At 45.2% G+C, this 21,641-nt stretch overlaps 2 protein-coding genes across 2 annotated transcripts in view; both read right to left on the bottom strand.

Moving 5' to 3' along the window:
• Positions 1-388: 388 nt before the first annotated feature.
• On the bottom strand, positions 389-19,926 carry Igsf22 (immunoglobulin superfamily member 22). The gene is given in 38 exon segments (XM_042691754.1): positions 389-448; positions 1,552-1,570; positions 1,911-1,970; positions 1,972-2,212; positions 3,258-3,396; positions 3,398-3,438; positions 3,441-3,575; positions 4,369-4,570; positions 4,774-4,862; positions 5,247-5,525; positions 6,938-7,066; positions 7,240-7,358; positions 7,360-7,408; positions 8,431-8,564; positions 8,566-8,614; positions 8,617-8,676; positions 8,679-8,715; positions 9,669-9,679; positions 9,755-10,024; positions 10,027-10,050; positions 10,166-10,273; positions 10,276-10,314; positions 10,397-10,447; positions 10,450-10,488; positions 11,224-11,470; positions 11,473-11,515; positions 12,829-13,093; positions 13,688-13,850; positions 14,654-14,735; positions 14,737-14,767; positions 15,382-15,439; positions 15,441-15,558; positions 15,738-15,777; positions 15,828-15,954; positions 17,161-17,213; positions 17,216-17,296; positions 17,494-17,625; positions 19,821-19,926. Coding segments are annotated over 38 exon segments (3,930 nt in total).
• Ptpn5 (protein tyrosine phosphatase non-receptor type 5) overlaps positions 19,872-21,641 on the bottom strand; it is a 65,047-nt gene continuing 63,277 nt past the window's right edge. Inside the window, exon 15 of the mRNA XM_042691512.1 lies at positions 19,872-19,951. Coding sequence (XP_042547446.1) covers positions 19,948-19,951 — 4 coding nt within the window. The 3' untranslated portion in view covers positions 19,872-19,947. The remainder of the gene's footprint in view (positions 19,952-21,641) is intronic.

The raw sequence follows: 21,641 nt of genomic DNA, 5'->3' as shown, positions 1-21,641 counted from the left end.
TGAACTCCCTGGGCCCTATAAGGACAAAACCCTCATCCTTTCAAACTCCAGAATGCTGAACATAAGGCCTACTATGTGAAGAAAAGGAGGGAGCAGGATAGGGGGAAAGATCAAGTCAGTAAGACTTGCCCCCCATGCTCTTGAGAGGAAGGGATGGATACATTATGCTTTAACTCATGAAGTCCCTCTCTTGTGGGTGGGTCCTATACATGTTTGTCCACATGATGCCCATTTTAAACAGAAAAAGAAAAGGGTGAACTTGGTGAATTTATTGCCCTATTCCTAGAATGTTTTCATTAACACACACCAGCAGGCACCCTGAACTATAGGGGCCCATGCCGAGGACATAGAAGCCATATATCACAACATCTGATGCCTGGGCTGGAACTCACATAAGGTGCTTTGATTTCTTTTGCAGATTTTCCATGATTGATGCTAGCAATAATGTCTGAAACATCAAAGTAAATGTTCATTTAGTGTTACTTTTGCTGCTGGGGGCTAGGAAAACTCCAAATTGTTTTAGTTATCACACAGGAACTGAAATGGCCTTGGGGCCCTCAATCTGGGTTGACTGTGTGTGGGGCTAAGAATTGCTATTTATTCAGTACTTATTTATCAGGCATTGGGGCAGGCATGTCCATATAGGATTTCACTTAAACCTCACAATCTTGGTAGGTAAAAAGGCAGACATAGAGGTATGATCACATGGACGGTTATTGGTGCTTTCAGGGCCCTGGGTCGATGCTTTAGGGTCCAACCAGAATTAAGTAGTCAAAGATCTGTCTGTGGAATGAAAGCTGGAAAGCTCCTCCAGTGCCTCCTGGCCTAGTTCTATTACACAGATCAGCAGCTACTCTGGTGGTGTCATCATCTCAGTACCAGACACTTAGTGGAACACTTGAGAGATAGAGCAATAGGATATTGTCCTTACTCCATAAGAAGGCACCTGTAATTGGTTCTAAAATGGCCTGTAGCCATAGAGACTAAAGCAGTGGGAGCAACACCACTAGAGTGTGATGAGAGAGAGAGGAACAGAGAATGAGGGAGGCTTGTTGGGATTTTATCATGAGGATCAGAAGAAATCTAGGAGGGAAGTTAAATAAAAGAGAGCAAGGCAGATCAGCTTTGCATTTAGAGGTTTATGGCTAATTGTGAAGACAGTTATGAAGACAGTAACCTGTGTGGGAAAGAATAAAATAGCTCCTGCTGCAGTCACATATGTGAACAAATATGCAAGAGAAAGGATCCCCTTTGGTCTTCTCCATTTGTACCTTCCGCCTGCTCTTGTCCTAGGCCAGTATTTTTCATTTGTGATGGATGAGTCTGGTTTAGGCTTGATGAGCAGTATTTTTTTGTGTGCCAGTCCTGGGGCTTGAACTCAGAGTCTCAATTCTGTTCCTGAACTTTTTTACTCAAGACTAGCTCCCAACCAATTTAGAGTTCCACTTCCAACTTTTTGGTGGTTGAGTAGAGATAAATATTTCATAGACTTTGCTGCTTGGAGTGGCTTTGAACCTCAATCTTCAGATCTCAGCATACTGAATAGTAAACAGTATCTTTAAAAAGTGATCTAGGTCCACCAAAGGTTGCAAATCACAGATTATCAAAGGGGTCAGACACGTCCACATCTTAGCGGCCAGGAACATGACATGACTGAGAGGATAGAAGAGAGGTAAGAATATTTGCACCACTTGATGGCAAATTTCAGAATGGTGCCATGGGCTGGGATATGTAGCTCAGTGGCAAAGCACTTGCCTAATAAGTGCCATGTCCTGGGTTTGAAACAAGAAAGGAATGGTGCCAGTAAATGAAGAGAGTTGACTGATGGCCCACAAGACTCTTATTTTGTGCCTCTGTTGCCTCTCCCACGTGGCCCCCATGCCAGCCCTGGTGGCTCCCTCACCATAGACAGTGTGCGGCTTCTGGGATCCTTGTCCAGCTCATTCTCCACTAGTATGCTGTACTCGCCAGGTAGGTATGACAAGGGTACACACACTGCTGGTAGTGTTGTACCAGAATTTGGAGTTAGCTGTGATGTTGACATCACCTTTGTACAGGGTCACAGTGGCCCATGGGTTCCCAAGGAAGGAACAAATCATGGTGCAGTCCTGGCCATGGAGCGCTGTGTGTGGCTTGTGTGGTGTCAAGAAGCAGAGTACATGGCACCAGTCTTTATGCTGGTAGAGCTTCTGTGTGGTACTCAGGTCCTCAACTGCCAAGTGGGATAATGCAGGATGTGAGTGTCCCCAAAGGCCCTCACCTGCCACCCATGCGTGGCACCTAGGAGACCCAGTCTTTAGAATGCCAAAGACTTGGACCAGATTCTTAAGAGCTAGTGATGCTGGAGGCTCTAACATTATATGCTTCCCCAGGATTTCTTCCGACTCTTCTGAATGTCCATACCACTCTGGGGGTCCACTGCAGTCTAAGCTGGCTTCACAGGTGTTTACACTTTCCAGAGCCTAGGAGCCTAGGTGTCTGTCCAGTACTAACTTCGCAGACCTTTACAGCTGTTTACCCTGGCCTTTAACTTCTCCAGACTTCCTGTGCCAGTTCAGCTTCCAGAGTATACATTTAGCCCTTCATTTTCTTATAATATCTCTATCCTCAACCCATTCTCTCCAGGATTCTCAGACCTCATATTGGCTTGCTGGCCAGAGTCCCAGCCCTCACCCCCATTTTCACCTCCCTTCAGAGCAGACGCAGGTGTACTCTGTAATTCTTCCTGGTCCCTATGTCATCTCAGCCCCTAAGGTTTTCTCCCTCCATGTTAAGTATTACCCCTAAGATTTTGTGTGTATGTGTGCCAATACTGGGGCCTGGACTCAGGGCTTAGCAGTCTTCATCTTCATTAGCATTTTCTGCTCAAGGGTGGCTGGGATAAGCTTGAACTTGGCCTGGGTACTGTCTTTTAGCTTTGTTGCTCAAGGCTAGTGCTCTGCCACCGAGCCACAGAGCCACTTCTGATGGTTTATTGGAGATATGAGTCTCACAGACTGTGAGACTGTGACCCTCAGATCTCAGCCTCCTGTATAGCTAGGATTATAGGTATAGATATGAGCCACCGGTGCTGGCTTAAGATACTGTTTTTGCTAAGCTTTCCCAACATCTACATTCCAAGTGTCTCAGATGTTAAAACTTCTGTCTTGAGGGTTCCCTGAGTTTAGCTCAACTCTTTTGTTCCCTTCTGTGACTCCCATCATCTCCTCTATCAGGGATATCCCAGACATAACCCAAACCTTAAGTTTACTACTCACTCTGGTCCTTATTGATGAGCCAGGTATTTTTGGAGTCCAGCCAGTCACTGTCACCAATTTCATTGTGAGCCACCACTCTGAAGTAGTACTTCCTTCCAGGGATCAGCCCTGTTACCGTGTACTTGTTAAAGACATGCTCTTGCTGCTGTGAACCAGGTGGGGCTGCTTGCATCCCACTTCGAATGACATAATGGGTATCCTCCTCCTCCTCCTCCATATCAGAGCTGTGGTTCCAGGTCAGGGTCACTGTATTAGGGACTTCCTCATAGAGCTTCAAGTCTGTAGGAGGCTGGGGGAAATTTAGGACATTTAGAAGATCTGTCAGTGACCCTTGGGGAGGATGTATTGTATCCCTAACCACAGCCACAGCCTGATTAAACGGGGATATTACTCTTCTTTGAATCTCAGATAGCAGAAGTGCTGGAATCAGAAAGCTCTGTTTCTGAAATATCACTTGGCCATGCAGTAGTTCTGTGACTCTTGGGCAAGATGTATGTGAGACTCATGTTCCTCATTTGAAAAATGAAGACTAACAGGGATCACTCATAAGAATAATGTCTTCTTTTTGCCAGTCCTGGGGCTTGAGCTCAGGGCCTGGTCTCTGTCCCTGAGCTTCTTTTGCTCAAGGCTAGCACTCTACCTTGTGGAGCCACAGCTCCACTTCTGTTTTTTTTTTCTTCTGTGAATGTGGTACTAAGGAATTGAACCCAGGGCTTCATGAATGCAGTCACATTCCCAGCCCTAAAAGTTCATTCTTTTTCTTGGGGATTTAGAACTTTTTTTTTCAAAAATGGGGTGAACTTTTGCATCATTTTCTCTGTGCTCACCAGATAAGAATTGAACCAGGTAAGAAGCTGTTTCGAGGACTCAGTTCTAGTTCAATGTTTTCTGGGCTTCAAGCCTTTGAGAAAGAGAAAACAAACAAAAACCAATCCTTTTCCTTCTTCCCTCTTTACGAAGGCTGATAAAGCCTGGCCTTGAGGTGGTAAGGTGGTTTCTTTAACCTTAGACACTATACTGGGAAGTTGTGCTTAGGTTACTAAGCAGTGGAGAACTGCATTTTGGAGGAAGTCCTAGGAAACGTCTGGAGGGCACTGCTCATTGGCTGTACCTGTCACATGCATGTGGATGTCATAGTGTGCCTGTCTAAACGCATTCTGCAGCAGGGTTCGATACCCTCCTGAGTCAGAGCACTTGGTACAGTAGTACCAAATGATGAGGAACTGCGATTAGTTCTTGCCTTTGGTGATTGTCTCCCCACCCTTGGTGGTGATGCCATCTTTCTGCCGGGTCATGTCAAGTGGTGGTGAGCCCTGGCATAGTGACAGCAGAGGACACCAGAGATCATTCAGATGATATCTGAAGAGAAGGCACTTTCCTATTTTCAAGGAGTCTGCTGTTGGTTGTAGTGCCAGGAATCTGGCAAAGGACAGTCCAATACAGAGATTCTGATGGTTATAACAGCCATCTTTGTTATACAGAGGGTCCGTGGGGGCCAAGGTCAGGAATAACTCACAGAGAAGGCTGCATGGATGCAGAGGGCTGTTCCTGCACGCACCACCAGGTGACTCTTCAGCCGGGCACTTTGGTCAAGTTTGGGAGCGGCTGAGAAGGGAGACAATGAGGTAAGGGCATGGAATTCTCTTTTAAGCAGACTCAGCTTTAAGCTTCCCCTCTACCACCTTCCCCAACTTCCCTTTTTCAGCTCCACTGCAAGCTATACATCGAAATGTTTGTTTTCTCTTCTGTCTTTCTCTACTAGTATAGAAGATCTTAGAAGACTAGTCCTATGTCTTAAGTGTTTTTGTATGCCCAACACTTCCTTTGGCACACCGAGGATACTGTAGGCACACAACAATGTTTTTTTTTTTAAATCAATGGTGTCCTTGAGGTTTCTTCTCCTAGCTCTCTCACAAGAAATTTGACTTTTTCTTGAGCATAGCATTACCCATTTTTTCCCTGTTAGATGAGTCCCCAGTGTATCCTCACCTGGTGGTGGTATGGCATGGACTCTTTCCTCTAACTCCTCAGGTTCCCCGACCCCAGCCCTGATGCAGAAGTATTTCTGCTGCTTGTAGAGGCTACCTACTGTGTAGCAGGTGCTTGAGATGGGGATCCTTGTGCACTTGGACCATTTCTTGCTGTCTTCAGCACACATCTCAAAGATGTAGCCAGAGGGTAGGTCACCTGTAGGCTCCCACCATCCCAGTGAGAGGCTTAAGATAGAGGTATCAGACACATGCAGGCCCTACACCAGGCCTGGGGGTTCTGGGATAGCACAGACATTCAGTCAACAATGTCTGAATTCATTCACTCACCTCATGTCCATTTCTCAAACTTGATTCTCTCTCTCTCTCTCTCCTGACATTGCCCTCCCTCCTTCCCTCCCTTCCCCCTCTTTTCCTTCCTTCCTCCCTCCCTCCCTCCCTTCCTTCCTTCCTTCCTTCCTTCCTTCCTTCCTTCCTTCCTTCCTTCCTTCCTTCCATCCTTTCTTCATTTCTTTCATTATTTTTCATTACTAGGGTTTGAACACAGGGCCTCACACTTGCTAGATTGGTGCTCTACTACTAGAGCTATGCCTCTAACCCTGCATTTGCCAGTTTTTTTAATTTTTTATTTTTTTTTAATTTTTGCCAGTTTTGGGGCTTGAACTCTATCCCTGGGCTTTTTCTCAAGGCTAGCACTCTACCACTTAAGCCACAGCACTACTTCCAGCCTTTTCTGTTTATGTGGTTCTGAGGAATCGAACCCAGGACTTATGCATGTAAGGCAAGCACTTTACCACTAAGCCACATTCTCAGCTCTGGTAGTTATTTTGGAGATGGAGTTTAGCAAATTTTTTCTGCCCAGGGTTGGCCTTGAATTACAGTCTTTTAGATTTCAGTCTCTTGAGTACACTTCATACTTTGAACCCTCACTTTCACTACCACCTCCAATTCCCATAGGTAATATCCTCAATACCCAACCTTGCATACTCAGCAACCTCCAAATTTGATTACTGACTTACCAATTCATTCTTAAATACTCCAAATTCAAGGCCACCTACTTATTCAGACCTCTTATGTTCAAAATCCTACCCTTTAGCCAAGCCATTTCACCACATCTCTTTATAGGTAGCACCTCCACCTCATTTCTTTCTTTCTTTTTTTTTTTTTTGGGATCCGGTTGTGGGGCCTGAACTCTGGGCCTGGGTGCTGTCCCTCAGCTCTTCAGCTCAAGGCTTGCGCTCTACCATTTGAGCCACAGCGCCACTTCTGGCTTTTTTCATTTTGCTTATGTGGTGCTGAGGAATCGAACCCAGGGCCTCAGGCATGCAAGGCCAGCACTCTACCACTGAGCCATCTTCCCAGCCCCTCCACCTCATTTCTTAAATTCAAGACTTTCTCAACTAATTACTCAACAGTCCCATTCAATCTTCAACAGGCCTCTACTACCTCACCTAACCAGAAATACTTGAAACCGTACAAACTTTTTCTATCCTTCCCCTTCACCATTCCTGATGCTCTATCTTTGTTCACAAGCTTTCTCTTGTGTGGAAATCCTGTCTTTTTATGAGGTTGGTTGTTTCCAGGGAGTGGAGACTGATCCTTCCTGTCAGACTTTCCAAGCAAAGAATTTCTCTCTCAACTTTGAAAAGGCTAATTCTACTATGTGCTGGAGCCTGGCGGCCTTGTACTCACTAATAGGATCTTTGGCTATCACTGAGTTGGATGGCATACTGGAGTGTCCAGGGCCTGCCTTATTCACAGTTATAACTAGGAATTCTTACTCTGTGTCTTCCAGGAGACCATCCACAGTATACTTGGAACCTGAGACAGAAAGATGAGATAAAGGTGCCCAAGGGGTGTAAATTATGGAAGAAGAGCCCCCCCCCCCCATGTTGTTAAAAAAACCAAAAGAGTTTGGAGGGGATAGAGTGTGTTCTGAGCAGCAATGGACCCACTCAGCAAGACTTCCTGGGCCTCTATCCCTAGGATCTTACCTTGGATGAGGTCCTTGTTAAATGGTACCCGTAAAGTTACTGCCTTTCTGCATTTTAGAATATAGCCAAGCACTGGAGATCCCCCATCCTGGTTAGGGGCATTCCATGCCATGGTCAGTTTCTTTGGTCACATCAGTTACTTAAAGCTAGGAAGCAAGACTAGGAGGTTCTAGGGAGGACATAAAGAGGGCAAAGGTTGGGGGAGGGGAATGAAAACAGTGCCTCACCTCATGTTGACCTCTGCTCACACCTAAAGAAAAGTTAATGATTTTTTAAAACTTTTTGCAGATAAACATTAAGTGGGGAGTAAAAAAACTCATCATTAAAAATTAGTATCTGGGGGGCCGGGAAGGTGGTTTAGTGGTAGAGTGCTTGACTGGCATGCATGAAGCCCTGGGTTCGATTCTTCAGTACCACATAAACAGAAAAGGCCTTAAGTGTCACTCTGGCTCAAGTGGTAGAGTGCTAGCCTTGAGCAAAAGAAGCTCAGGGACAGTGCCCAGGCCCTGAGTGCAAGCCCCAGGAGTAGCAACTAACAAACAAAACAAAACCCTACCACAAAACCCCCCAAACTAGTATCTGGATTCTATTCCTAAATATTCCAGTTCAATTGACTTGGTTTAGTGGGCAGGCATCAACATTTATTAAAGACCCCAGGATGATTCTAATGTGTAGGCAAGAGTAAGGAAGATTACTGATTTAAACCTTCAACTGGTGTGACACCCATCCCCCACACCACAGCTCTCAATTTACTATCTTGACACACTGAGGTGCAGAAATCAGTTGGGAGGGTTGTAGCAAGTAATTAATTAACAATCATAATTAAAATGCTGATATTGTCAGGGGTTTTCTTTGGAACACAGGAGAATGGTTTCAAGGTTATTATCCTTAAAGTAACACCATGCTCTCTTAGATTCCAGGGTGATTACTGGAATGGAGAAAGAAGGGGAGTTAGTTTCTGGAATTGTGCACTTCTGGGTGTGCCTATGAGGGTGTGTTTTATATGTGATCTGATTGGAAAAAGTTGGAATTCCTGCATACACATGGTTTTCTGTTCTTCCTCTACACCATTTATTTCATGAGACAGTTTGAGAAGAACCTATGGAATTCCTTGCAGTGTTCATCACTGGCTAAAAGCCTCTGTTCTGACCCCTCTGTTCTTCCCTGTGAGCAATAGGCAGCCTTACTGACCTATAGGATTTCCCACAAACACTTCATCAGTCTCCAGTGGGTCACTCACACCTGAATTGCCTGCCAGGATATGGAACTGGTAGGCTTTCCCCTATTCCACTTTGTTGATGGAGAAGTTGGCGACTTGCCATCCACTCTCCAATCTTAACCCAGCACTTCTTGCCAACTGCCCTTTGTTCCACTGTAACTGTGTCACAGAACGTCCTCCATTGTCCTTTGGGGCTTTCCATTTCATGTGTACACATTACCCATGAGCTCCAGGAATTCTACTCGGCCCTGGGGAGGCTATAGACAGAGAATAACTTTACAATGAGACAAAGGATTAGAAGGCCTTGGCCCACTCACCAGAGATCTGGCCAGATTGGGCAGAACTGTATTCTGAGCTTTCCTTTCCTGTGTCCATTACCCCTCCTTCAAAGACTTGCCCAGAAACTTTGATCCTTTTTCCTCTGATGCTCCTGCCTGCCTAGGAACAGGTTGGGACCCTGCTTTAGCTGGGTCATTGTCCTCTTCTAGACAAATTGTTGTCATCTTCTGAACTTCTGGAACACCATTGCTTTCTGGTGTCATAGTCAACCCTATGTTATAATTATTCATCTTCCAGATTTATCCCTTTTGGGCTGAGAGACTGCTAGGAACTTCATTTCTATGTCCCCAACATGGAAAAAATGGAGGAGATGTTCATTCATGCTGTTAAACTCAATTAAAAATCCTTAACATCCACAGCATAGTGAAAATGCAGGTGGAGGAGGTGGTGGTGCTTCTGTGTGTGTGTGTGTGTGTGTGTGTGTGTGTGTGTGATGAATATATTAAGTTCACTAGGAGGGCTAGTTCCTCCTCTTCATATTCTGACCACTTCTAGATTCCATTCTGACCCCCTAATCCAGATTTCATATTATTTTTAATCCTAAACCCTCTCATTTCCTACTCCATTTCATATTATTTCCCACATACTTCAGCATACAATTTTACCTCTTCTCCTAAATCTCAAGTCTTTTTCATCTCATTTCCATATCTCCAACAATGTCCTTATCATCTAGCTAATAATAACACTTAAGTGATATATTGGAAGGTCTACTTGGGTATGCACTTGCAAATCATTGGAAATGAGTAGGGGGAAAAACCCACCTTGTTCCAATTGGAAAACAGGTTTATAGGGGTTCATTTGACCCAGGTCACTGAGGAAATTAGTGGACTTCTGGTTGTGAAGCCGGCACTTCAATCCTGTTCCCAGAAACTCTAGCTCTGTCTGAGGCCTCCTTTCCACCTGCTACCTGAGTGCTGGGTGCTGGGTATCCTCAACTCTGCCCTGCCTTGCTGTCACCCAGCACATTGAGATGCAGTGTAGCGATGGCTGTGCCATGGTCAGTCTTGAGTTTGAGCATGATCAGGCCACTGTCTTCAATGCAGTTTGAGAAGGTGAGCAATGACTAGTCTTCTCCACACTCCATGGACATGTGCTCCTCCTCCTCTGTCACCTCCATGCCATACTTGTACCATGTCACTTTGGGCAGTGTCCTTGCCTGGAAGGTCATCTTGATGTAAGCTGTGTGACCCACCTACAGGGTCACAGGGTGTGTAACTAGTGCCTCAGGATTGATGGGTCGATGCTGAGAGGATCTGCAGGGGATGCCATCAAAAAAGCCTTGCCTACTAGGGGTAAGAGGAGCCCTTGAGGAAGAGAGAGGCCATGAGAAGGTTTCACTGAGCTTTGTCTACCTTGAGTGGACAGTACTTGCAATGAATACTGAGGCTTCACTCTCTGCATCCTTGGCCTGGAATGTCTACTTGCCTTCATGTTCTGGGCCCATACTGGGGAAGATGAGCTTGAGCACCACACCTGCTTCATGATCTGAATGCCTGGCAAGTCTGTGATCTGCAGACAAGGGGCAGATGTGAGTGCAAGTGTGGGCCAGCCTGAACTTCTCCTTCCCGCTCCTGGCCCCTGCCTCAGACCTTCTTGCTACATCTGTCAGCCACATACCCTCCACCTTCTCATCATTAAGCACTACACATACTCAGTGGGGCTCCCAGTGGCTGCGTGCACATTGGACAACACTCCAGGGAGAAAGAGAGGCCGGGATTGGGTCTGGGTGTTGGGGCAGAAGGGTAGGTAGTGGGATTGTGGGGTAAACAAGTGGTTTGGCAATGATCAGTAGATGATTTTCAGATGGTCAGTGGGAGGACTGGAGCAAGTAGGAGGTAAGTGTTGGGGAAAGGCTTGTGGCTTGGGATATGCTACCAAGAATACTGGGAGATGGTTAACATGGAGTTGACGAGTGGAGGATGGTCATCTGGGACTTAGGATATCCTGATGATAAAGGGGACTAGATAGTAGGGAATGCAGTTTGGTTCTTTGTAGAACTGGGATGTTTAGTTGTTGCTATGCTGGTCTGTATGATACCCAGAGTCACTGGAGCTGAGGGTGGTCAGGGTCAGTGGAAAATAATTATGATTAAGGAGTAGGGGATAGTCAAGACCAAGTGGTTTGGGATGGTTGGGGCTGCAAGGGATGCTCAGAATCTAGAAGTAAAAGACAAGTCAGGGAAACTGAAATAGAATATTGATTGGATGGTGAGGATGATCAAAGTCTAAGAGGTTTAGATGTTCAGGATATGGGAGATTAGGGATGGTTAGGATTTGGGAAGATATGAATGGTCATTTTGGGAAGATGTAAGTTGGTTATATTTTGGTGGAAGGTTGGAGCCAGGAGAGATGTATATCAGTGTCCAATGTAAGGAATGCTAGTGTCAATCAGAGTGGCTCATTTGGATCAACAGTGTGGGCTCGCACTTTCCATAGTGAGAATGGCACTGCTGCAGTATTCAGTAGGGTCCCCGTCCTTCATGGCTACCACAGTGTATTCGCCGCCATCCCTGAGCTGTGCATCCTCAATGACCAGCTCTGCTTGTTTGCCCTCATGATTCATGCTGTACTTAGAGCCACATGTCAGCAACTTTCCATCTTTCTTCCACTGCAATGTCACATACTTGGAGGTCAGCTCACACTTGAGGCATGCATGGCTCCTTTGACATGTGCATTTTTGAGGTTGCGTTTGAGGTTGCTCAGAAATCTGATAGGAATGCTTGTAGCCAGACAGACAAGCACTTCAATCTGCTCTCAAACCTGTATACTCTCTTCTTACATTTCCATGGATCCCTAGTCTTATTTTTTTGCCAGTCCTGGGGCTTGAACTCAGGGCCGGGGCACTGTCCCTGAGCTTCTTTTGCTCAAGCCTAGCACTCTACTATTTGAGCCACAGAGCCACTTCTGGCTTTTTCTGTTTATGTGGTACTGAGGAATTGAATTCAGGGCATCATGCATGCTAGGCAAGCACTCTACCACTAAGCCACATTCCCAACCCACCTATTCTTCTTTTTGACCAAAGAAAACACTAGAACTTGAGACACTGAATTCATTTGAAGTACACAGTAAGGACAGTCCTAGTTCTGTCTTTGACTTGCTAGTTGACTTTACACAATGCATGCACCTGAACCTTGGTTTCCTTACATGTTAAACAGGACAATGTTTATAGCACTACAGTTAATATTTCTGAAGTCATACTTGCCTTGTTGGTATGGTATCCAGATTTTTGTATATGCTATTACCTCTGCTGATGTCTCTTCTCTTCCCCCTTCTGGAACGCTGAAGTGGTTTAGTTCTTGGTAAAGCTAAGCCTCACCTCATCATATCATAGTTGACATCTAGTGGTACCCCATCCTTGGGATCCCATAGTTTCTATGTCTCTCTCCTCCATCACAGCAATAATGACTGCATGTGATAGATTCCAGTAGTGATTTGTGTGTGGGTGACATTGTTGATTGGTATATCCACCATCCATACAAATCTCCAAACTATTTAAAATATTGGAGAGAAAGTAGTCAAGAATAACATAGTCTTGTAGTAATATATGATACTAGAGCCTCAAAGTCTAATAATTTCTTGTGCCATGTCCTCCCAGTTGATGATAAGACTAGTGTGTTTTTATTCATGGCTTAAGAACTCTTGATTTTTTTGTTTGTTTTTGTCAGTTGTGGGACTTGAACTCAGGGCCTAGGCTCTGTCCTTGAGGTTTTATTGTTCAAGGCTATCACTCTTCCACTCTGAGTCACAGTTCCATTTCTGGTTTTCTGGTGATTAATTGGAGTTAAGAGTCTCACGGACTGTCCTGAATAGCTAGGATTACAATTGTAAGCCATCAGTGCCTGGCAAGAACTCTTACTAAAATTTCATTTTCATGTCTTCCTTTACTACTAGAGTAAGAGTTTTAGAGGAGCACCTTCTAGTACCCATCACAGGGCTTTGCAAAGAGGAAATGGATGGATGGATGAGTGGATAACCATATGAAGGTTGTTGTGGCATGAAACCTGCCCCTCAGACACCTACCTAATTACTCACTGGTCAGTAATAGTGAACTGAGCCTTTTGCTCCAGGTCTCCTGCCTGAGCAGAGCACTTACCAATGTTGCTGAGTCTGGCATCTTTAATCTTAAGCATATGAGTCGGACCATCTTCAGACACTGAGATTTCATTCTTGTCACCCCTCTTCAGCTCCTGCCCATTGAACCTCCACATAGAGTTGGAGAGGTAGACTTCAAACACAGCTGTCTGGCACTCTGTCACCCTCACTGGCTTCATCCCTCCTAAGCACTTCAGTGGCTCATCTGCGGCAAAGAGGGGAGGTGGATAGTGAAGGGGCATAAAGATCCTGGGGTCCATGACTTCCTATAGACCACAGTTGGGGGAAAGCATTCTTTCTTTCCTTCCACTTGTGAACTCTTCTTCTCGGGAGTTCCCATTCACAGTCTCCCCTTCAGTAATGTTAACAGCGATTTAAAAAAACCCAGTTATTTAGTTTAGATACATGATAGCCGTTATTCTTGCCAATTTGCACTTATTAATTCATCCAATTCTTATCTAGGGAGATTTTTTTTATTGTGATTTCCCATTTTATAGACAGGGGAAATTGAAGCAAGGAAGTTAAACAACTTACCCTAAACTCAATAGTTCATAATTGACAGAAGCTGCGGTTTGAACCCCAGTAGTCTAGCTAGAGTCTGTCCCCGTAGACCGCTATGCTACTCTATTCAATGACACTTATCTCCCAGTCTTCTTCCATTTAATTAACTTCTATACCCAGGTCGTCCTTTTGTGCATAGCCCCACAGTCTTCTCTCTCCAATATTTATTTCTGTGGGATCCTCCCTGGCCATTCCTGTACCCTGATGTTCCTCTGTTCTTCCATGGCCCCTTTCATACCCAATACTGTGAGCTGTGCACTCATCTATTTGTCACTCATGGCCAGGCTGTAGGTGCTGTCATCATTCATATTGACATTGGTAATCACCAGCATGTACTTGGTGCCCACCTGCTTCACATTGTACTTGCCAATGGAGTACTGGATCCTCAGTGGCTCAGTATCCTGTCTCATGGAGCAAGTAGGTAAACTGATGAGGAAAGTAGGAGGAGACATCTAGAGCTCCCGGTGCCTCAAAGCAAGGCTAAGCTGAAGGATGTTTATCCTTCTCTCAAAACATTATCCACAGCCCCTACACTGTTACTAGCTTCATATCCAGCTTGGTGGGAATCCGAATCTCTGTCTCCCCACAAGACCCAGACTTTCAATATGTGTGAATTCAAAAGATGCCCTTTCATAAAGGCACAGATCTTTAGTGAGTTCTGGAACTATTTGATCTGGCTTTTCAGTTTAAAGGTGCATAGTTTGAGGCACAGAAAGAGGAAACAACTAAAAAATAAAACCCAGGCTGAGTGTGGCATTTCATGCTTGTAATTCCAGCTGCTTGGAAGGTGGAGATCAGGAAACTCATGGTTTGAGGCAAGCCTGGGCCAAAGGTAGCAAGACTCCATCTCATTCAATAAGCCAGGCCTAGTGGCATGTGCCTAAAGTTCCAACTAAGATGGAGACCATAGCTAGGAGAATTGCATCTGAGTCCAGCCCAGGAAAAAACATAAGACCCTGCCTGAAAGGTAACTAAAAGCAAAAAAGGGCTGGAGGTATAGCTCAAGTGGTAGAGTACTTGAAAAAAATCCCTGAATTCAAGCCCAGTACTGCCCAAAACAAAACAAAAATCAATGAAGACCAATTTTCAGCCTCTTTTGACCATCTTCTTGATGGGTGGGAGAGAGACCCTGGCTTCTGGATGATGAGAGGGTCAGGGAAGACATGACATTGCCAGAGTGAGTCTGGACTAGGTGTTTCTGTACCTTGATCCATAGCATTTTGACATTGGGGTCCTTCAGCTCCATGATACAGTCAAAAACTACTGTGGTATCAGTCTTTCCCTCTGTCTTCCAGGGGTTTCAGAATCCAGGTGCCATGAGAGATTATTTTCACAAGTGTTAAGGGTTCAACACAAAATTACAAGCGTTAGTAGTATCTGGAGCCTGCTCAGGCTGTGTTCACAATCCTTGTCAACACCTGTAGATGACTGCAAGAAAGTACTAGGTTTATTTATATGGATCACCTGGAAGATTTAGAACAAGAAGATGATAAAGGAACCATTATTCAAAAAACAGTGACTGCATATCTGAACCCACTGCATAGATGATGTAACTGTATTATCAATTCACTTGACTTGGTTGAATGAATGAATAAATAACAATGGGAAAACAAATGAGAGAAGTATAAGTTTAAACTTTAAGTTTAAACTATAAGTTTAAACTGAAACTTATAGATACTCCCGTTTACATAATTAAAAACAGTGAAACTGGGATTTGAACTCAGGTCTGCCTGACTCCTCTATGTAAGAATATTAGTAAGTCTATGTAAGAATATTAGGTAGTAGTGAAAAGAGGAGACAGAGGGTGACAAGGTCTCTTCCTGCTCTTGCAGCAGACTGAATGCCTCTGAGTATATGTGTGCAAGTCTGGGGATGCACACAGTGAAGCCTAGCTCCCAGCCTGCAGGCCTCTGCTCCCTGAAGAGCAGAGGCCTGCTTCCACGTTTTTCTTCATTCCTTTGAGGTTCTTCAGCAGCCCCCAGAAGTCAATCAGTGAAACCATGATCTCTGCAGACCTTTTCAAAGTCCTTCTTGAGCACCTTGGACAAAATCTCTAGCATCTCTTTCTCATCTGTTACTTTCTGCTTCTTCTTAGGAGTGGGAAGAGCTCTGGGGGAGGGGAGAGGCGGGGTAGGAGAAGACCAAGCTTGTATTCAGTTCTTCCCTGACCTTAGACACCCTTCCCTTCTCTATGGATTCTTGGAGCTGGGGTCTCTGTTGTAGAACCTGTGAGAGATTCTAGCTTCGGGTGGGAGACAGAACCCTGAGCGTGGGACCTCTAAGCTCACCTCTTCTTTAACATTTTCTTGAGATCTAGTTTTTCTTGACCTGAAGACAGAAGACCATAGTTAGATATAGGAAATCTGGTTCCTAAGAACCAGGTCGGGACGAGGGGGCTGGCTTAACCTCTGTCACCAGCAAGGACACAGGATAGATGACACCTGCATAGTCATTACTTACAGTGCACTTGTAGTAGTCAGAGTCATCTGAGGTCAGTGGTTCCAGCTGGATCAGGATCAGACCATTAGTGGGGGAAGGGGTGGGAACTACACAAGACGTTCTATGAGGTGGGTAAAAAGAGCAGAACTAAGTGTTGGATATATGTGTGGAAGGCTGGGTAGTCTGTGATGGGAAGTGCCAGGTAGCAGCCAGTGTAAGTATGCATGTTTGCCTACAGATCCCAATAACAATAACATAGTCTGCTTTATGATGAGACTCTCCCTCTTGGCTATGAACTACTAGAGGTTGAGCATTTTCTGAGTTGTAACACTTATCTGCAGTCTTTGGCATTTTGTGATTTAAACAATATACTCCTTTGTACCAGGCACTGGGATGAGTGCCAGAGGAAATGGGTGAATGAGATCGACTTCATGCCTCTCTGTGTGAGGATCAGAGCTGAGTGGGCTCTAGGAAGCCATTGCTCTCAGAATGCCGGAGCTTGTGTTAGAGGTCGCTTGCAGGGAGACTCTAGGACAGCTTGTGCATAGCCAAGAGGGTCAGGGATGGGACTCTGGGAGAGAACCAACTTCTGTCCTTGGGGGAGAAGGGCAACCTTTGTCTTTCTCACTGAGAAGTGGGGGCAGGACCCGAGGAATGATACGGACAAGAGTAGTGCTAGGACTGAGCCTTCCAGTGACCTGTCCTCCCTTTTCTCAAAGAACCTGAAACCAAGTTACAGTTAGGTAGCAGCTCTCAGGACGTAGCTCAAAAGATGGTTACCTGTAAGGACAATCAGCCCTTGGCAGGACTCTTCTGGAAGGCCTAGTACCCTAAATATACTCTCCTACTCTCCCTTGGCAAGACTCTTCGGGGTACTCTGATCAGTCTAGTCCCTGCCTATGTCTGGATACTACTCCAAGGCTAAGTCGCTCCTCACTAAGGCCCCACCTCTTTCTAGCATTTTCTTCTTTAGTTCTCACCTTCTGGACCCCCCAAACCCTCCCACCCTTGGCTTCCATTTGGCTTCCCAGTGCCTTCTCCAGGCTTGGGCAACAGATAACTTTGGTCATCAGTTGGTTCTGGCAACATGGGGTCTCTGAGCTAGCCTCCTCCTATTCTGTTGCAATGCCAAGGCCATGACAATCTCTTTATTGTCTGCCTTTGTTTTGTTTTGGGTAGCCATGGAGGCGCTCTAATCCAAGAAAGTGCTGGACAGTCCACCCCTGGGCCTCCCACCTGGCGAGGCAGCTGGACCTGGGGATCAGGCCATACCTTCAGCACGTGTTCCTTGTTAATGCTGTCGTAGTCTATCTTGGGCGACTCCTGACGGGGAGGCCACTCTCCCTCTTCCAGGAGACATTGGGTTTGGGGTTTCCTTGAATTTGGGCTTGGAACACAGCTTTATCCCCTGTGGTGGCCAAGGAATACATGTTCGTCCCTTAGCCTGCAGGCTGGACGCTCTGCCCACTCCCTGTGTCCTCCCAGGGATTTGCACCTGGACCCAGGCAGGGGTGGGACCTTCAGTTTGTATCTGTGTATTGGGGGACATCAGGGTGGGAATGGAAGAATCAGAAACACAAGAATCCCAGGGAGAGAAGGACACACTCTCTGGCGAGGTGATCAGGTAAGATTTCTCCATGAACTCAGGAACATTCTTGCCTGCAGGGATGTTGGAACGTCAAGTCACCAAGCTGAAGAACTCCACCGTGCTCGGGGACTTCCTTGTTACTACTTCCTCTGTGGGTCGAGTGAGAGGTCAGAATGGGCCCCAGATGGCTGCGCAGCCTGGTGAATGGAGGGTGACGCATCCTTACTTAAGGAATGCTGGAGCCCCGAGAGACAATGAATCCTTGAAAGGACCTGAAGAGTTGAAGTCCCTTCAGGAAGGGACACAACCCAGTCCTATTATAAACTCAAAAGGTTACTTCCCTTTTGAGATTTTCTCTGTCTCTTGGGTTTTCTTTCCTGGAAGTCTTAGTACCCTCCAGCATATAGATGGGTCAGCTGAGCTCTGTTCTAGACTTTCTCCATGCCATTCTGGAGGCCCAGCATTCCTTGGCTTTGGAAGTCGTGATTCTTTGGAAAGGACACATTCCCACTCCAGTGGAGCTATAAATGGAAATTTCTTTGTGTGTGTGTGTGTGTGTGTGTGTGTGTGTGTGTGTGTGTGTGTGTGTGTGTGTGTGTGTGTGCTGGGGAATCAAACCTAAGGCCTTAGTAAATACTTTACCAGTAAGCTGTACCCCAGCCCCTAAGGGCATATCCATGTGCTAATATAATTTTATATTTGAAAAACAAAACCCACTTTTTTGAAGTATAAACTAAAGAGAATCTTCTTGGCTGTTGAGTTATTAATGACTAACAATTACTCTGATTCATGGAACACTGGCCTTGTATCACAAACTGGGCTAGGCACACATCATAGATTGTTTTTTCTAATCAGCACAGCACTCCAGTGAAGCAGGTGATCGTATTTTTGTCTGCAGATGCCTTTTTTCCTGTTTTTGTAAAATTATATATTTTATTTATTTACTTTTAATTATATATTTTAAATATACTTTTATTGTTACAATTAAGGTGTTGTACAGAGGGGTTATCCTTCCTTTTTCTGCAGGTGTCTTTTATTTGACTTACACAATGCATACACAAAAGAGTAGGCTTACATCTGACAGAGAAAGATTTTATATCAAAGTTTCAATTGTGTTTTCAACACTGGACTTGTTTTCCAGTGTTGAATGGAAAGTGGAAATGAGCTGTGGGCTGCACCTTTAGACAGGGTCTCCACGCTTACCCTGCATTCATATTTCCTGTCTGAGCTCTCTGCTCAGTGTTTTTTAAATCTGGCTGCACCTTGGAATCCCAGGGGAGCTTAAAAATTCCAGATTTAAAGAGGAGAAGATACAGTAAAGAATTCAGTGTATATCCTACAAAAGCTAGGGAAGGGCTGGGAGCTGAGAATGAAGAAGGGTGACATTGGTCAAGATGCATTATATTCATACACTGCTTTGTTAACTGGCAACTCCTCTGCACAAATACTTCAAAGATAATAAAAACTTGATGCTTTAATGGTCTGGGGTTAGACTAAGATATTGTCATTTTCCACCCCACCCTGCTTCTACACTGAGCTGACTCCAATACGCAGCTAAGCAATGAGGCTAAGAATCACTGGTATAATCACTTGAATTCACAACGTCTGGTCTAGACTGTAGACCCTGAGTCTCAGCTGTGCCATTTGCTCGGACTCTCTGGCCAGAAGTTGCTGGTGTAGTGTTAATCTGGTGGCCTTGTATACAGAGGACTCTGAGGAATTCTGTTCTTCTGGGATGTTGAAGGGAGAGGCAATGATTGTAAAATGGATATTCAAAATCCTGGCTCCTATCCATCTTTTAATAACTTTCCACTAGAGACATGACTAAAACAGTATACTCTGTTCTGAGACCCTTTCTCAGCTCTCCCTGGGATTTGCCCTCCTCTAACTTTGGCCTCCAAGAAGTAAAAGCCTGGGAGCTTATGTCATTTGTTTACATGTTCATTCTGTCTTTACTGGTGGCCAAGTCACCCATTTCTTAAGTGAAGCAGGGTCAACATTACTCATAGTAGATGAGGTAAACGGTCCTACTTTCAGCTTGCTTGAAATCATGCAGTCCAGGTGCCTCTGGTTCCAAACACTTTAAGCAATTAAGAGTTTATCAGTCCTTCACAAACACCATGTGATTGGTTTTTCCCAATCTGTTTTCCTAGAAATGCGATCTGTGAGTAAACATCAATCTGGGTGAAGTGCAATCAAGCCCCATATTGGAAGTACAAGGTTGGGAGGGATTTGCTGTTGGTATTCTGTGGCAAAGACCAAGGCTACGCAGGTTGGGGGCTGTAGAGGAAGAAAGGAGGCCCTTTCCCCAACCCTCCTCCCCTGCCACATCCATTCCACTTGCCTCCCACGATCTTGGTTGTTTGGGAGAAGGTCTGCAGGTGGGTGGTGGAGCTGGAGAACTCCATGGACACATGCTCCTGTACCATCTGCTGGTGAATGGTTGTCATGGTGACAGCAGGTTTGTGCACTCACCTGTTTAGACCAGGGAGAGGATGAGGACATGAATGATAAGGAATTAGGAGAGATATTCAGAGGCGTGCATGCACACATATGCACGTGCCTGTGTATGTGTGCACAGGGGAGATAGGAGTACAGAGCAAATGGCAGAAGAGCAGTCAGGCAGCACCAGGCCTACACTTTCTGGGCCATCATTTGTTTAATCCCAATCTCCCTTTATCCTATAAGTTACAAGGACCAGTGGGCCTGTTCCCTCATGGAGTAACCTGAAACCATTCCAAGTTCTGGGAAGGGAAGAATATAGGGATTCAACTTAACTTACCCAACCAGGCAAAAGCCCCCAGGAAGCTGAGAACACCTGCTGGGCCTAGGGAAACAGTGCTGCGTGGTTCACCAGAAGGGACTGAAGTCCCACCTAAAGAAGAACTTCCTGCCTAAGCTGTGCTGGAGTGGCTCTTAGAAGGAAGCTATGGATCTTCTTCCTGAGCTCTGGCACTGGTGGAATGCTAAGAAAGATGACAATGCATTTCCACAAGGCTGAATTCACTGCAGAGGTGACTTGGTAAAGACAGGAGTTTAATTTTTATTTCTTATACTTTTCCGAATCAGTAACTGAATACATTGAAACAATATAAATATCTTTCCATTCCCAAATCCCCCATTTCCCAAGTCTCCCCAACAGGTGGCAATGTGTAATCTCCAGCTCTTTCTAGAATCCCTTCACTCAGACATGGACAGATGCTCTTGTCCATGTCCTCATTTTACATACCAGGCTCCCTGTTATTACACTGTTCTGTCCCTTTCTTTTTTCATTTACTGTGTCTTGGAAATCTTGTCTTGTAGTATGTAAAGGTTTTCTTATTCTTGTTAACAGCTCATTTCAGTGAATGGATGTAGCTGCTGTCACCTTTATTAACAAGTACAATATGGTTTTTTTTTTTTTTTGGTGCTGGTCCTGATCCTGAAACTTAGGTTCTGGGTGCTGTCCCTGAGCTTTATTGCTCAAAGTTAGTACTCTGTCAGTTGAGCCACAGCTCCACATTCAGTTTCATTTTTCTTCTGATAGTGAATTAAAAAGCCTCATGGATTTACCTGCCCTGGCTGGCTTTGAACTGAGATCCTCAGATCTCAGCCTCCTGAGTAAGTAGGATTACAGGCACGAGCCACTGGTGCCTGGCTTAAGCACAGTTTTTAAACCCCTAGTTTATAGATGAGAAAACAGATATCCAATTGAATGGATCTGTACAAGTTCACTTAGGACAGATTCCTAGCTTTTTGACCCTCAGTCTAGTTCCCTTCCAGGGAAACAAGTCTTACTTTTGAGCCAGGTGATTAAAAAAAAAAAACCCTCCCCTACTCCTACTCTATACATTTCCCTGGGCTGCTTCTACTGCTGGATTCTGAGACCAGTTTTCTATCCCAGCTCCTGCTCTCATCCCTTGTCCTCCTCTGGGCTAGAAGGTACCAGACTATGCCCCTTTCCAAAGGAAAGAGGGAGAAGGAAGTCTTTTACCTTCTGCACTGACCATCAATTTCCAACACTTGAACGTCATGTCCACTGCTTTCTTGCACCAACTGTGGGGGCACTGAGAGCCATCAGTTCCTTAGATGGCTGCCCCCCGCCCCCTCGCTACTGGGGGAGATCCCTTACTCAGGCTCTTAACTTCAGCCAGATGGCACACTGTTTCGGGGGTGGGAAATGTAG

The sequence above is a fragment of the Dipodomys spectabilis genome, unplaced genomic scaffold (genome assembly GCF_019054845.1).
Source record: "Dipodomys spectabilis isolate Male_0828 unplaced genomic scaffold, ASM1905484v1 ptg000145l, whole genome shotgun sequence".
In the NCBI taxonomy this organism is placed as follows: Eukaryota; Metazoa; Chordata; class Mammalia; order Rodentia; family Heteromyidae; genus Dipodomys; species Dipodomys spectabilis.
This window is presented reverse-complemented; position numbering and strand designations above follow the sequence as displayed.